This window comes from Hypanus sabinus, chromosome 9 (assembly GCF_030144855.1).
Source record: "Hypanus sabinus isolate sHypSab1 chromosome 9, sHypSab1.hap1, whole genome shotgun sequence".
Classification (NCBI taxonomy): domain Eukaryota; kingdom Metazoa; phylum Chordata; class Chondrichthyes; order Myliobatiformes; family Dasyatidae; genus Hypanus; species Hypanus sabinus.
Genome location: NC_082714.1, coordinates 131,718,277 through 131,734,186, shown reverse-complemented (window position 1 = coordinate 131,734,186; position 15,910 = coordinate 131,718,277). Strand labels below are relative to the sequence as shown.

At 36.7% G+C, this 15,910-nt stretch overlaps 1 protein-coding gene across 1 annotated transcript in view; it reads right to left on the bottom strand.

The window, feature by feature from the left end:
• Window positions 1–15,910, bottom strand: part of LOC132399810 (brefeldin A-inhibited guanine nucleotide-exchange protein 2-like) — a 139,276-nt gene that overhangs the window by 39,132 nt on the left and 84,234 nt on the right. The window contains exons 20-24 of the mRNA XM_059980584.1: window positions 11,927–12,055; window positions 10,269–10,427; window positions 6,786–6,927; window positions 5,673–5,766; window positions 1,839–1,879 (exon numbers count right to left, since the gene is read on the bottom strand). Coding sequence (XP_059836567.1) covers window positions 1,839–1,879; window positions 5,673–5,766; window positions 6,786–6,927; window positions 10,269–10,427; window positions 11,927–12,055 — 565 coding nt within the window. The remainder of the gene's footprint in view (window positions 1–1,838; window positions 1,880–5,672; window positions 5,767–6,785; window positions 6,928–10,268; window positions 10,428–11,926; window positions 12,056–15,910) is intronic.

The following is a 15,910-nucleotide window of genomic DNA, read 5'->3' as shown; positions in this document are numbered from 1 at the left end:
AAAATTGCATAATTAGATCAAGGACTGCAAAGTCTGAGAATGTGCATCCAGGGAGGGATGAAGCATGATCTCTAGCCAAGCAGAGATTAAAAAGAGAGTACAAGTGAACCATTCAACAGATTAGTTGGTCTGTGATAAGAAAAAAATTAGTGTTTCAGGTTTAGGAGTTTTAAATAGAGAGTGAGGGAGCAATGGATAGGACAAAGAGACTGCCCCTGATTGACAGGGCAAGGACTGGAATGCCAAGGTGATATGAACATTGAGAGCTGTCCAACTAATAGTTTACTTCCTTTGTCTTATTCATTCTTTTTCCACCTTCTAGGTAACATAAAACTTTCTTTCATTTTCCCATTTTGGAAGTAGGATCTTGGATTTAAGACATGAATTCAGCTTTCCTTTCCATAGATGCTGTCTGACTGGTTCCAACACTCTCAGTTTCTATTTCACCTTCCCAGCAGTGGCAGTTTTTTTTAAAGGGGAAAAAACAAAATTAATCTGTATCCTGACAGTAGAAGTTGGTAAGTCTGTATTTTGCTGGACCAGAAGGCTTAGTGGGGGTCTGGCAACAAAGTAAAAATAAAGTTGACTTTCATCATCTGGTACATGAATAGATGATTGAACAAGTGAAGTACAAATGGAGAAAATTGTTTTTGAAATTAACATTACAATTAATAAAAGATGGCGAGAAGAAAAACAAAGGAGTTGATGTAACAAATTATCCTGATTTGGTTTGTTCCGGTTTAACTAACATGATACTATGAGAATTCCCAGCTAATCTTCAAGAAATTTTGTGGGATCTTCTGTAAATCTTTTAATTTAATATATTAACCTAAAGAAACTGAAGCTGGAAATAAAGCACTCACGCTGTGATCATGAATCCAAGCCTAAAACATAATTTGAACTTACCATTTTGTAATATTAAAATAAAACAGAGCAAGTAGAGCATGGAGGCACAGAGACAGAGCAATACAGCACATTACTTTATGCAGTGGCCTGAGGAACCGTCACCCATGACAGCTGAATCCCTGAACATGCATGATAAGGAACTTCCAAATCAAGAATTTAAGTAGTTTGACAGTCTCCATGGTGACTCAAAGATACACTGGAATCCCAAATGCTCATGCCTTTGGTGGATGCATAATGATACTAGCAGAAGAGTGGAATATACTTTAACTGATGGAACCAAGTGTTTGGGCAAATGAAATGATGTATTTTTTGTAGCAAAAGTTGTTGGACAAATTCATTAGTCCTAGAAACACTTGCTTACTTTGATGGCACACACCAATTAAACAAGTTATAAGAAAATGGAGTCTGTTTCATTTCTCATTTTTGCTACAATCATTGGTCTAAAGCAGGGGTTCCCCATCATTAACCCAACAGGTCCACAGACCGCTGGATGGAAACCTCTGCTCCAAAGTAATGGACTCACTATATGCCAATTGAAAGGAAACATTTTTGATTCACCTGTCAAATGAAGAAACTAGGACTGGGTAATACAAACTCACTGCATCTTAGCTAACAAACATTTTTAAGGTAAGCACTGCACTGTCAGGTTCAGAATAATGCTTTCTCCACTCACAAGTACCTACATTTTGTTGTAACCCCCAAGGTTATCAGCTGTCAAACTAAACACATTTCTTTGTTGTAAACCCATGTCCAAAGGGAACTGGCAAACAGACTTCAAGTCAGATCCTGAAAGCCAGCAAACGTGGCTTCCCTCGATATTATACAGATTCAATCCAAATCTGTCCCAAAGGGGTAAAACTGAGTTTTGAATGAACAGTCTACCCAATTTTGAGATTCATTTTATAAACACTAACGAGAATTCAGAAACATACCAATAGCATTTCCATCCAATCTTGTTGATCCTGTGAATATCCTGCAATGAAAACAGCACAAGAAACATGACTGGTTACCACCTATTTGTTATATTGAACTTCAAACTGCTGAACAAAACATTAGAACGGGGTGCAAAGAGTCAAAGACTCAGGGTTATATAGCACAGAACTAGGCACTCTAACCTAACTCATCTATGCTAACCAGGTTGTCTCCTTGAGTTAGCTCCATATCATCTAAACATTTCCTATGCATACACCAGTCTTAATGGTTTTTAAAGATAGTTGCACTGCCTGCACAACTTCCATTAGCAGCTTGTTCCATATACTCCCACCCTCTATGTAGAAAAAGTTGCTTCTCAGAACCATTTTAAAGCATTTCCCTCTCAATTTTTAAAAACAAAGTAACAAATACTTACAAATAGTACATCGGTACATATTAGGCATAACCTAAAATTCCATCTCAGACTACCGTGACTTTAGATTCTTAATATTGTATATGTAACATGAAAAGATGCTGATGTTTTACAGTGATCTCTCTCATCAAGTAACTGAGTTTCAAACTAAAATTCATGACTAGAATATGAAACTATGTCAATTTTGATGGACTAAATCGGTCTATATCAGTGGTTCCTAACCATTATAATGTCATGGACCCTTACTGCTAACTGAGGGGTCCATGAACACCAGGTTGAGAACTCCCGGTCTACAATGACCAATGATCAGAGACAAATCAAGCACCTTTACATTTATATTTATAAAGTCTTCAGAATTTCAGAGATGAAAAATATTAACACTTTGCTCTGAAATATTAAATGATTTATCTTTCATAGTTGCAATGATATGGAGTACAGGGGCTTTATTATAATTAAACTAAGCTTTATACTGACATTCTATGCTTGAGACAGAGCCTCATTCACACTCATTTGCAAAACAAAAGCACCAGTTGTTCTTTTAAAGAACAATGCTGTTTGTGTTTAGAGAATGTTTAAATGCCAAATTATTGAAGCTTGGAAATTCAAGCTAAGTTACTCCTTCCTGAAATTGAGATCTTAGAAAGGTGCATAGATCTCTGAAGTGGGTCAAAGAAAGAGTATGGGAATGGCTGTAAAATCATATGAAGCTGAATCATAAGACCATAAGACATGGGAACAGAATTAGGCCATTCAGCCCATCAAGTCTGCTCCACCATTCCATCATGGCTGACCCCAGATCCCAGTCAACCCCTTACACCTGCCTTCTCACTGTAACCCATGATGCCCTGACCAACCAGGAAACTATCAATTTTTGCTTTAAGTATATCCACAGTCTTGGTTTCAATGACATCCTCCCACATTCTTCTAAATTCCAGTGAGTACAGGCTCAAAGTTGCCAACTCAATGTTACCTTCTCTTCCATCTTTCTTCATATCATCTGCAAACTTTGCCACAAAGCCATCAATTCCAAAATCTAAATCACTGACAAACAGTGTGAAAAGTAGCAGTCACGTTCCTGACCCCTGAGAAACACAACTTGTGACTGGCAGCCAATCAGAAATGGCCCCCTTTATTCCCACTTGCTGCCTCCTGCCTATTAGCTATTCCTCTATCCATGCCAGTATCTTTCCTGCAATGCAATGGCATTTCATTTTGTTAAGCAGCCTCACGTATGGCTCCTTTATCAAACACCTCCTGAAAATCCAAGTAAATGACATCCACTGCCTCTCCTTTGTCCACCCTGCTTGTTACTTCCTCGAAGAACTCTTAACAGATTTGTTAGGCAAGATTTCTCTTTACAGAAAACATGCCGACTTTGACTTATTTTATCATTAGTCTCCAAGTACCCCGAAACCTCAACTTTAATAACAGACTTCAATACTTTTCCAGCCACTGAGGTTAGGCTAACTGGCCTATATTTTCCTTTATTTTGCCTTCCACCCTTCTTAAAAAGTGGAGTGACATTTGTAATCTTCCAGTCCTCCAGAACGATGCCAGAATCAAGCAATTCTTGAAAGATAATGACCAGTGCATTTGTTATCTGTTCAGTAACCTCTCTGAGGACTCTGGAATGTAGTCCATTTGGTCCAGGTGACTTATCTACCTGAAGACCTTTCAGTTTGCCTAGCACTTTTTTCTTTGTAATAGCAATGGCATTCACTCCTGCTCCCTGACACTCACAGACCTCTGGCACACTGCTAGTGTCTTCCACAGTGAAGACTGATGTAATGTACCCATTAAGTTCATCTGCCATTTCTTTACCCCCCATTACTACCTCACACCAACATCATTTTCCAGTGGTCCAATATCAACTCTCACCTCCCTTTTACTCTACATAACTGAAAAATCTTTTAGTATCCTGTTTTATATTATTGGCTAGTTTACCCTCATATTTAATCTTTTCCCTTATGACTTTTTTAGTTGCCTTTTGTTCAATTTTAAAAGCTTCCCAATCACTTTTGCTACATTATATGCCCCTTCCTTGGCTTTTATGCAGTCCCCAACTTCCCTTGTCAGCCATGGTTACCTATCCCTGCCATTTGAGAACAACTTCTGTGGGACACTCTATCCTGTGCCTTGTCTATTATTCTGAGAAACTTTAACCACCTCTGCTCTGCCTTCATCCCCACCAGTATCCTCCTCCAATCCACCTGGGCAGGCTTCTCTCTCATACCATTGCAATTCTGTTTAACCCATTGCAATACTGACACATCTAACTTACGTTTCACCCTCTCAAATTACAGTATGAATTCAATCATATCATGATCACTGTCTCCCAAGGGTTCCTTTACCTTAAGTTCCCTAATAATATCTGGTTTATTGCACAACACCTAATCTAAGATGTCCTTTCCCCAAGCAGGCTCAAGCACAAGCTGCTCTAAAAAGCCACCTTGTAGACATGCAGTACATTTGAAGTCTCACGCACTATAAATGCACCGGACTTTTTGTTGGTCAAATGAGAGTGCACCTGCCATTCTATTATGCCACTAGATTTGACATTTTGTTTAGTGGTGATGACATGGAGTGGAATGCCAAATACATGTTTGCTTGTCACCTTCATACCAGGCACGGCCAGAATTCAAAATACAGTATCATTTATTTGAAGGGCTTCACTGACCAGTGGGGTAAGGCAATCAAAGTTAATTGCTTGAATTGAGTTATTTTCATGATTTGGTAGTACTATATATATTTTCAATTATTTTTAATTCTTTATCTACTTTGAATTTTTAAAGTAATGAACTTAAAATAACTTGTACATTTCAAATGTCTGTCAGAAAATATGCACAAAAGTCATAGGCATGTATATATAGCTAGAGTGGCTAGGAGTTTTGCACAGTAGTAATTTTTTGAATTGCACTGTACTGCTGCTGCAGCAGCAAAAAAAAAACCAACACAAATTTCAGGACATCTGTGAGTGATGATAAACCTGATTTTGATATGGGTCTCTATTGTGAACTGAGAGTGGGAAGGGGCAGGGACAAGGGGAATCATGGTTGGGGAAAAAAATGGAGAGGGGAGGGAACAGGAAGCACCAGAGAGATATTCTGTAATGATCTATAAACCAATAGTGCCTCAGGGTAAGTGTGCCTGATTTGTGTCATCCCCTGCCCTGGTACTCTTTCACTGCCACCTGTCCCATACCCTACCTGCAGCGCTCCACCCTCGCCATTCCCAACATCCTTTGTTCCCGCCAGATTTTCAAACTTGCTTTCTGCTCCACATTAACAATTTTTCTGATTTCACTTACAAATAGCAATTTAACTAGACAACAACAAAAACGACCCATTAAACATTTTGGACGACCACTGTAAGACGTCACTGCAGCAAAAATTTAAATCACTTTAAATAATTGTTCCTTTACCGATCCACAGCAACTACAACACTCTGTGAGCTGGTCTCTCCCACAGACTCCTGAATACTGGCTATCTGCTTTTTATCTGCAGCGCCGAAGGTACCTGGAAGCCAAAAGAAAAAGGAAAACAAGAATCACCATTACTCTTCATTATAATTCACTTAATTAGACTCTTAATTCTACTTCTGTTATTTCATCATTGTCATTTTTGCACTGTTTATGATTGCACTACAGTCCATGCACCATTCTGCTGTTTTGCACTTGTTGTGTATTTACTATTACAAAGTATACTGTGTACTTTGTGAGCTTCCCATGAGCATAGAATTTCATTGCACTCTGATGCACTTGACAAAAAACTAAACTGAATCTAAAACACATCAGAGAAAGGCAAAAACTGACTATTTTCTAATTCCTTCTTCTCAGGCTTGGTATGTTTTTGTATTCTAAATATCTTATTTCTGATCAACTTTTCCCTAACTAAAAGCTGTATATTAACCATAAGTTTGTCATTTGTCATATACAGCAAAGTGCATTTCATTGTAATGACAAGTATGTCATTCATAAAGATCAAAATTTGACAATTACTTATTAATACATTTCATTAATTGTTCTATTGAATATGAAATGAAATGTACCATAACTAAACAATGCAGACTTAAATCAATGCAGTCCCTTCAATTAATAATCAAATCACCACTCCAAATTGGCAGATCTACAACATATTGGTCAGCAATATCAAACCGTACATTTGATAGACAGTCCTGGGTTTCTCAGTGTTCAAATTCTTGTGTGAACTTCCAAGAGAACTTTCTCTGAGCAATATAGGGCCATCATGATTTCTTAAATCTAACATTAAATATTAACAGTGTAAGGTGCGCCCAAAATTAATCTAACTCTGTGATCATGCAATTAAACTTAATGCAAATTAATAGTTTTATTCAAAGATTGAAATAAGGGTATCCTAACTTTAATCTAAACATAACCTGAAACAAAAATTACAATTTATACCCCTGCAATACTTTAAAGCATTAAGTCTACAATCTCCATTTGCAGTTCATCAGGAACTTCTAAGCATTTGAAACATCTATACAGTAATTTCACTATTGGTAAAATATAATTTACTCAGTCCAAAGAATTCTTCTCCTCCAGTTCCAGAACTTCCAGTGAGCCCATCTTTAGAGCGCATAGAGCCAGAAATATATTTGGTCTTTACTCCTGTACCTATTAGCTGTGCCAGCTCGAGCTGGCTAATGCATTTCAGGATCTAAAAATAAGAAGATTGGGGAAAAAGAGTTGCATTGCAAAATTAGGTTTATTATCAGTCTTGTATGACATGAATTTTATTGTTTTGTAGCCGCACTAAAAATACCAGATTACTAAGTAATAACTACAAAAACAAAAGAAACAACAAAATACCTCAAACTGATTGAATAATTTCATTTTCAAGATAACATTTTGCATTTGAAACTATTAAGAATTGGCTGAAAGCCAGATAAGAATTTATTCGTAATGAACTGTGTACTTTGAACACCAATGGAGCAAGATGTTAAATCAATGATAATGATAACATGGGCTATTCAAAGGGTACTTGATGCAGTAAAAGTAAATATCAAGGTAGTATTACTAAAGCAAAAGAAAAGTGAGGTTACATTGTAGAATTTTTATATTCTTTCTTTTTAATATTATGATTTTAGTGATGTAGATCAAAGACAAGACTTTCACTGTTGAATGATCTTAAATTTTAACATTATGTTCATGGTCATTTGAGATCTGTAATAGACTGATTACTGATTTGTTTTTCTCATTTCAAAAGTACAATTATAAACTTTTGTCAATTGTCTCGCTATTTTCAGGAGATACTAAATGACTTGATCACTCTTTGAAGTTTGAGATCTATTCAAGAACTTAGATGCAGGTGCTTGTGAAATGATTACAATTGTCTTGATTTAAAAACGAACAATTTGCCACGCAGACAACTGATAAGGCTGGGTGCTTGATGACTCCCACATTTGCCTGGTGATAGCCAATTTGAATCTCTCAACACTGAAATTCAGTAACACAGGAAATCTTGGACACTAATGAGGTTCAAGTTTCTTATTCATTGTCAAGCCATTAAACATTAATCAGATTTGCAGATGGCAGTAATTCATGCAAATGTTTATTTGGAATATGTTTATGACAGCAGATGTGATAACTGAAGCTAAGTTCCAGAAAAAGTTAGCTTCATGTTGCAACGGTTGACAGGGAGGGAAGGATAAAGCTAAGTGAGTCTGTCTGACATTCAATATTACAGATTGTTCTATTGTTGACTCTTCATCATTAAAATTAACTCTGTTTTTACCCTTTCCACGAGCCTGCTGGACAATTATAATAGCTCTGCATTTCAGTTTTTGCATTGTGTTCTTTGCAACAGCCTGAAACAATTTACAAACTGGATGATTTAATTAACTATGTATCCTCAAGGTAACAGTTCTCACTCAAGATACATAGAGTGCTTCCAGTATCTTGTTTTCATTTCAGATTTCCAGCACTTGCAAGTTTAATATCCAAATAAAAACAATTACTTGAATATTAAGTAACCATTGCACCAACTTAGAAAGCTTTATAACTTCAGTTTTTATGGCACTTGTTTCTATTCACGGTTTTTAAACTCTTTTCAAAACTTAAAATTTAATTTGTTCTGAACACAATTACAGCTTTATTTTCTCAGTTGAATGTTCTCATCATTTCATTATTCCAGTGAATCTAAATTCCAGATTTTCCATTGCTTCAACACACCTTTTTACATTAAAGATCTCCTAATTCCTCATTACACCAAAGACCAATCAACTCATTGTCTAATATTTCATATGAAATCAAAATTCTATTTCCATTTTCCAAAAGCATTTTTGCTCCTGAAACTCTCTTTTTATTGACAGATGTACCTGTGTTGAATTGCTTCTTGTAGGCAGGCAAAACAATATACAAGCTTCATAGGTGAAATTTCTCACAATTGCGCACTTTAAAAAAACTCTGCACTATGTTTCTCAGATAAACAATCATGCAAATGTGACTAAGGAGGAAGTCTACATTGAGGAGATCAAGATTTTCACCTCATGTCATTTTCAAGGTAACAACTGAGTAGGCTGGATTGGTCATTTAAACCGGACCTTTATCAAAAGTGTAGCATTTTGTGACTGTTTTATCCAGGTGGTATTATCAGCAGCCGGATGAATTGTAAAAGGCAGGTTGAGCAGAGTCCAAGTAATCATTTAATAAAATTTATGCCCAGTTATTTCATTGTTGTCAATCATATGAATGGACTTGGGATAAGAACAAGGATCATGTCTGGAGTTTATTTTATGAATTTGAAATAAACACAAGGTCCTGCAAGTGAGGTTGGTCAAGAAGCTTCAGTTGCTCGGCATTCAAGGTAGTAAACTGGATTAGACATTGGCTTTGTGGGAGAAGCCAGAGAGTGGTAGTAGATGGCTGCCTCTCTAATTGGAGGCCTGTGACAAGTGGAGTGCCGCAGGGAATGGTGATTGTTATTTGTCATCTATATCAATAATCTGGACGATAACGTGATTAACTGGATCATCAAATTTGCAGAAGACACCAAGATTCAAGGTGTAGTGGATAGCAAGGAAAACTATCACAGCTTGTAGTGGGATCTGGACCAGGTGGAAAAATTGGCTGAAAAGTGGCAGATGGAACTTAATGCAGACAAGTGCAAGGTGTTGCACCTGGGTAGACCAACCATGGCAGGTCTTACACAGTGAACGGTCGGGCACTATGGAGTGTGTTAGAACAAAGGGATCTGGGAATAGAGATCCATAATTCATTGAAAGTTCTGTCATAGGTAGATAGGATTGCAAATATAGCTTTTGGCACATTGGCCTTCATAAATCAAAGTACTGAGTACAGGAGATGAGATGTTATATGAAAGCTGTTTAAGACATTAATGAGGTCTAATTTGGAACATTGTGTGTTGATTTGGTCACTTATCTACATAAAAGATGTAAATCAAGTTGAAAGAGTACAGAGAAAACTTACAAGCAGGTTGCTGGTATGGGAGGACCTGAGTTATAAGGAAAGATTGAATAGGTTAGGACTTTATTCCTTGGAACACAGAAGATTGAGGGGAGATTTGATAGAAGTATACAAAATTATGAAGGGTATAGATAGGGAAATGCAGGCAGACTTTAGCCACTGAGACTGGGAGGGATTACAACCAGAGGTCATGGGTTAAGGGTGAAAGCAAAAATTTTAAGGGGAACATGAGGGGAAACTGCTTCACTTGGAGGGTTGTGAGAGTGTGGAATGAGCTGCCAGCATAAGTGCTGCATGCGAGCTTGATTTCAAGTGTTTAAGAGAAACTTGGATAGGCACATGGATGGTAGGATTGCAGAGGGCTATGGTCCCAACGTAGGTCAATGAGAGCAGGCAGCTTTAATGGTTCGGCATAACTAGATGGGCCAAATAGCCTGTTTCTGTGCTGTACTCTTCTGTGATTATATTATAGGTGAAATTTCTCCATGTGAAGCTTTATTTTTGTTCACTGATTGATTATAAACAGCAGATCAAACTAATTAAAAGAAAAAAGCAGAACCTCACAACATTTACCTCATGCCAGGAAGTTCCAAGATAGTTACCATCAGTGTGTGCCACGGTAATGAGAGTCTTTATAGTATCTATGTTTTTTTGCTTCATTTCTGTGATGCCAGAGCTTGCTGTTAATAAAGTAAAACGGGCCAGAGCTTGAACATAGGCATCTCTCTCAATCTACAAAAGTAATTGAGTGGATAATTTTATTTTAGACTGAATATTAAGTTACAGGTGCAAAATCAACTGAAGTATATTTACATTCACAAAACATCTGTTCCACGTCAATGGAAAAAATAACTCCGCATGCCATCAGTCCTTGCCTCTTCCGTCAATAAATACAACCACTTCCAGCTGAAGGTCTCCAAATGAAAAACTGTCTGGTTCAGTCCAGTTTTTACTCCACACGTTTACCCATCTATCTCCATTGAAGTAATGTAGTCTGGATCTAAACCACCTATTCTACCATACAGCTATTGTTGAAACATTCATATAAGCTTCTGTCAGCTCTGGACCAAATTATATCAGTAAGATGGTTGGTCTCTCCTTTATTCCATTCTCCACCAACTCAAATGCATCCCTACAATTGGAAGCCCATGCCACAAATGCAGTTTAGCTTGCACTTGTGCTGATCAAGACTGCTTATCCAAATTCCAAAAGAATTCTAGATTTATGCTTGAATCCCTCTGCACCTTTAACCCTCCCAATCTTCTCCAGCTATACAGACTTTTTATAGGAAAAGAAAATCAAAACTGCAGGGCATAGGCTTAAAATGAGAGGGGAAATATTTAAAAGGGACTTTTGGGGCAACTTCTTCATGCAAGAGAATAGTGTCTACATGGAAGCGGCTGTCAGAGGAAATGGTTGAGGTGGACACAAAAACAACAACAACATGAAAATAGGTACCTGGATAAAAGTTCAAAAGTTCATTTTATTGTCAAAGTATGTATGAATAACACATGAAATACAGAAAGACCATGGGTGGTGAAGAAAGAAAAGACATCAACTCCCCCCCCCTCCACCCCTTCCCAGCTGGCATGAAAAAGAAAACTCACAAGACACTAAAATCCTCCCCTCGCCTGCAGCAAAAAAAAAGCCAAAAAAACAATCAATGACCCCTACACATAACAATCCCCAAACCCTCTCACTCGCAGAAAAGAACAACAACATGTGGATAGGAAGGATATTAGAGGGATGGGGCCTATTAGTTGAATGGACAAGTTGGGCCAAAGGATCTGTTTGTGAGTTTTATTTCTCTTTAATTCTAACAAACTAAAATCAGGGTTGCTCATAATGCAAACATTTCTTATTCCTTCATATCACTTCTCCCTTACATTGTCAGCTGCACATTCAATTGCCACAGTCCTGAACTTTAGGATTTCTTTCTGAACATACGCATACATAGAAATCGACAATCTATTCCATTGCACTGCTCTCATCCCACATTATCACTTTAATAACAACATCGAAAATCTTCATCTACTGCACAACTTGAGCTTATGTTCAGACCCGATTGTGTTAAAATGTGGCATAAATAATCCTGAAAATTCAAGTGTGATACTCTTGGAAGAAATACATACAAAAATGTTCTGAAAACATTGGTTAGAAGTTATGCACAAAGTCCAAAGAATGAGCACAAGTGAATATAGAAATCAAGCACTGGGCATGCAAAAACATACCTGCATCCCAAAAATACAGGCTATCCTAATTGCACAACGAATGCCTTCCAAGCAAAGAAAAGCTACATCAGAATCATCACAGTCTTGTAATCCAACACTGAAAGCTGCTAATAATGGTGTCCATGCCAACTGCAAATAGAAAATATTTAGATCTTTAGAATTTACTATACTTCATAATTTCTAATTCACCAACTCATAACAATGCATCTCAAACTAAAACAAGATTATTACAAGTTATTGCACAATAATATATTTTATGAAGTAGCTCAGAAATCAAAAAAATATTAACCAACATTGATACCATATGATACCACAAGCTCGAAATAAGAGATAGCCATTCAGGACCAAGACGTGAAGAAATTTATTTCACAAATAACAATGAATTTTGGGAATTCTCCACGCAAGAGGCAGCAGGAGTCACTGAGAATATTCAAAATATCAATATACAAAAAGTATTATGTACTGAATGCTACACAGTACCGTACATAATTTAATGTTATGTGGCTACTTGAATCTTGCAGGTTATTCCTAACTAGAACCCCAATCACACTGTTTTGATTAGGAATTATAAAAGTGAGAAGTGCTGAGAGCAAAATACTTTTGAATTATTTCAGTTTAATTTACTTAATTATAATTACTTCTTAATGCCACATACAGAGCTTATAAAAAGTATTCACCCTCTTTGGAAGTTTTCATGTTTTATTGGTCTATAACATTGAATCACAGTGGATTTAATTTGGCTCTTTTGACACTTATCAACACAAAAACTCCTTCGTCTCAAAGTGAAAACCAACCTCTACAAAGTGACCTAAATTAATCACAAACATAACACACAAAATAATTGATTGCATAAGTATTCAGCCCCTTCAAGTCAGTATTTAGTAGGTGAACCTTTGGCAGAAATTATGCCAAGAGTCTATGTGGACAGGTCTCTATCAGCTTTGTACATCTGGATACCACAATTTCCTTCATTCTTCTTCATAAAACTGCTCAAGCTCTGTCAGTTTGCATGGGGATCATGACTGAACAGCCCTTTTCAACTCCAACCACAAATTCTCAATTGGATTGAGGTTTGGAGTCTGACTTAGCCACTCCAGGACATTAACTTTGTTGTTTTTAAGCCATTCCTGTGTAGTTTTGGCTTTAAGCTTAGGGTCTTTGTCTTGCTGGAAAACAAATCTTCTCCCGAGACAAGTTCTCCTGCAGACTGCACCAGGTTTTCCTTGTAGTTTGCTGCATTCATTTTACCCTCTAACTTCACAAGCCTTCCAGGGCCTGCTGCAGTGAAACATCTCCACAGCATGATGCAGCCATCACCCCACTTCAAGGTAGGGATTGTGTGTTTTTGATGATGTGCATTGTTTGGCTTTCGCCAAATATAGCACTCTGTCTGATGGCGAAAAAAATTAATTTTGGTTTCATCAGACCATCGAATCTTCTTCCAGCTGACTTCAGAATCTCCCATATGCCTTCCGGCACACTCTAGCAGGTGATTTTGTGTGAGTTCCCCCCCCCCCCCCCCCCCACCACCAACAGTGGCTTTCTCTTTGCCACTGTCCGATAAAGCTGTGGCCGGTGAAGCACCCAGGAACAGTTTTTGTATGGACAGTCTCTCCCATCTCAGCCACTGAAGCTTGCAACTTCTCCAAAGTTGGCATAGTGGTCTATGCCATCTCTGCCATAGTTGGCCTGGTGGTCTCCCTCACTCGTTCCATTCTTGCATGGTCACTCAGTTTTTGAGGATGGCCTGCTCTAGGCAGATTTAGAAATGACTTGGAAATTTTCTTATATCTATCTTCTCAATTCTGTTTTCCAATAATCTTTTCATGGAGTGTTCTGCCTTCATGGTGTAGTTTTTGGCAAGATACTGACTCATTAGTAGTTGGACCTTCCTAACACAGGTGTATTTCTACTGCAATCAATTGAAACTCCTTGACTGCACACGGTGATCTCTATTTAACTAATGATGTGATTTCTCAAACCTGCTGGCTGCACCAGTGATTTGGTGTGTGATATAAAAGGGGGTGAATACTTATGCAATCAGTTATTTTGAGTCTTATATTTGTAATTAATTTAGATCACTTTGGAGAGATCTGCTTTCATTTTTACACGAAAGAGTCTTTTCTTGTTGATCAGTGTCAAAAAAACCAAAAATTAAATCCACTGTGATTCAATGTTGTAAGCAATAAAACATGAAAACTTCTGGGGGTGGGGGGGGGGGGGGGGGAAGGGGTGAATACCTTTTATAGGCACTGTAAATTCAAAGCTTTGAAAACAACCGTAAGTGAAAGCTTTCCCATGAATGAATGAATGTACTCATCAGCTTGGAGGTTTAATTATTATTAAAAGTTCTACTATGCCTTGGGTCAATTTGCTTGAGTTTTGGACAGCAATAAGAGCCCTTTGCCTCTGGGCACGAAAGATTGGTGTGCAGTGGCTTTGGACAGTGATTTTGGACACACACTAAACCTGAAAAATACAAACCCTAACAAATATTCCACCATTACAAGGAAGTACATATTCCTCCAGAAACATAAAATCTGAAAGTAAAATAAAGATAGAAAAAGGATCCAGCATATGGTTTCAATTTCGGAGATTTTTTGGGTTGACTCAATTCGTTTTAAATAGTCCTATTGTATCTAATTGTTTTTTTCACCCTTCCATTATAGATCAAGCTTATTCAGCTTGGAAAACTAAGGGATTACTAAGATTTTCTGATTTATTTTTAGATAATTGTTTCATGTCTTTTGAACAATTATCCAACAAATATAACTTGCCGAGATTTCATTTTTTTAGATATTTACAGATTAGACATTTTTTAAGTTCTGTACTCTCTACGTTTCCAAATTTTGTGCCTTCAGATACTTTGGAGAGTTTATTTGAATTAGACCCTTTTCAAAAAGGGCTTATTTCAAAACTTTATAATATAATTATGAAAATACGTTCAGAGCCTCTTTATAAGACTAAACAGGATTGGGAAAGAGAGCTTAGTTTTAGTATTTCTAGTGAGAATTGGGATAGAATTCTTCAATTAGTTAATACATCATCGTTATGTGCCAAACATTCACTAATACAATTTAAGGTCGTACACAGGGCCCATATGTCCAAGGATAAATTAGCTCATTTTTACTCTCATATAAGTCCTATTTGTGATAGATGTCATTCTGAAATTGCGTCTTTAACTCACATGTTTTGGTCGTGTTCATTTTTGGAGAAATATTGGAAAGATATTTTTGATATTATTTCTGCGGTTTTGAATATTGATTTACAACCTCATCCTATTACCGCAATTTTTGGTTTACCAATGTTAGATTCACTGCATTTATCTTCTTCAGCCCGTCGAATGATTGCATTTCTAACTCTGATGGCTAGAAGATCTATATTGTTGAATTGGAAAGAAATTGATCCTCCCACTGTATTTAATTGGTTCTCTCAAACTATGTTATGTTTAAATTTAGAAAAAATTAGAAGTGGTACTTTTGAGACTTCTATTAAATTTGAAAAGTTATGGAGACCATTTATTCAACATTTTCATATGATGTAATATGACCCTGTGCCAAGTTCATTTGATTTCCCAGTTTTCAGCTTATGTATTTTGAGAGGACCGGAAGTGACGGCATTGATGAATACTTATTTTTGTGAGATATTATAAACAGCCCGTTTTTTTTTTCCCTTCTTTTTTGTTTTTTTTTCTTTTATATTACTTATTAGTTATAGTTATTAGATTAGATTAGCTAGTTCTGCATTATATAAATTTTTTTTTTGTTTTTTTCTTTCTTTTTTCTGTTTTTTTTATATTATACATTATGAAATATTTAGATTTACTATGTCCATACATATATCTTATGCCTTATGTCTTGGTAAACTCATTTATATTGTAACTATTATGTATGTTTTTTTTTCATATGTAATGGAATGTCTATGTTGGTAATTTCTTTATCAATATATCATCTGTATTCTGTCCATATTACTAATATTAATAAA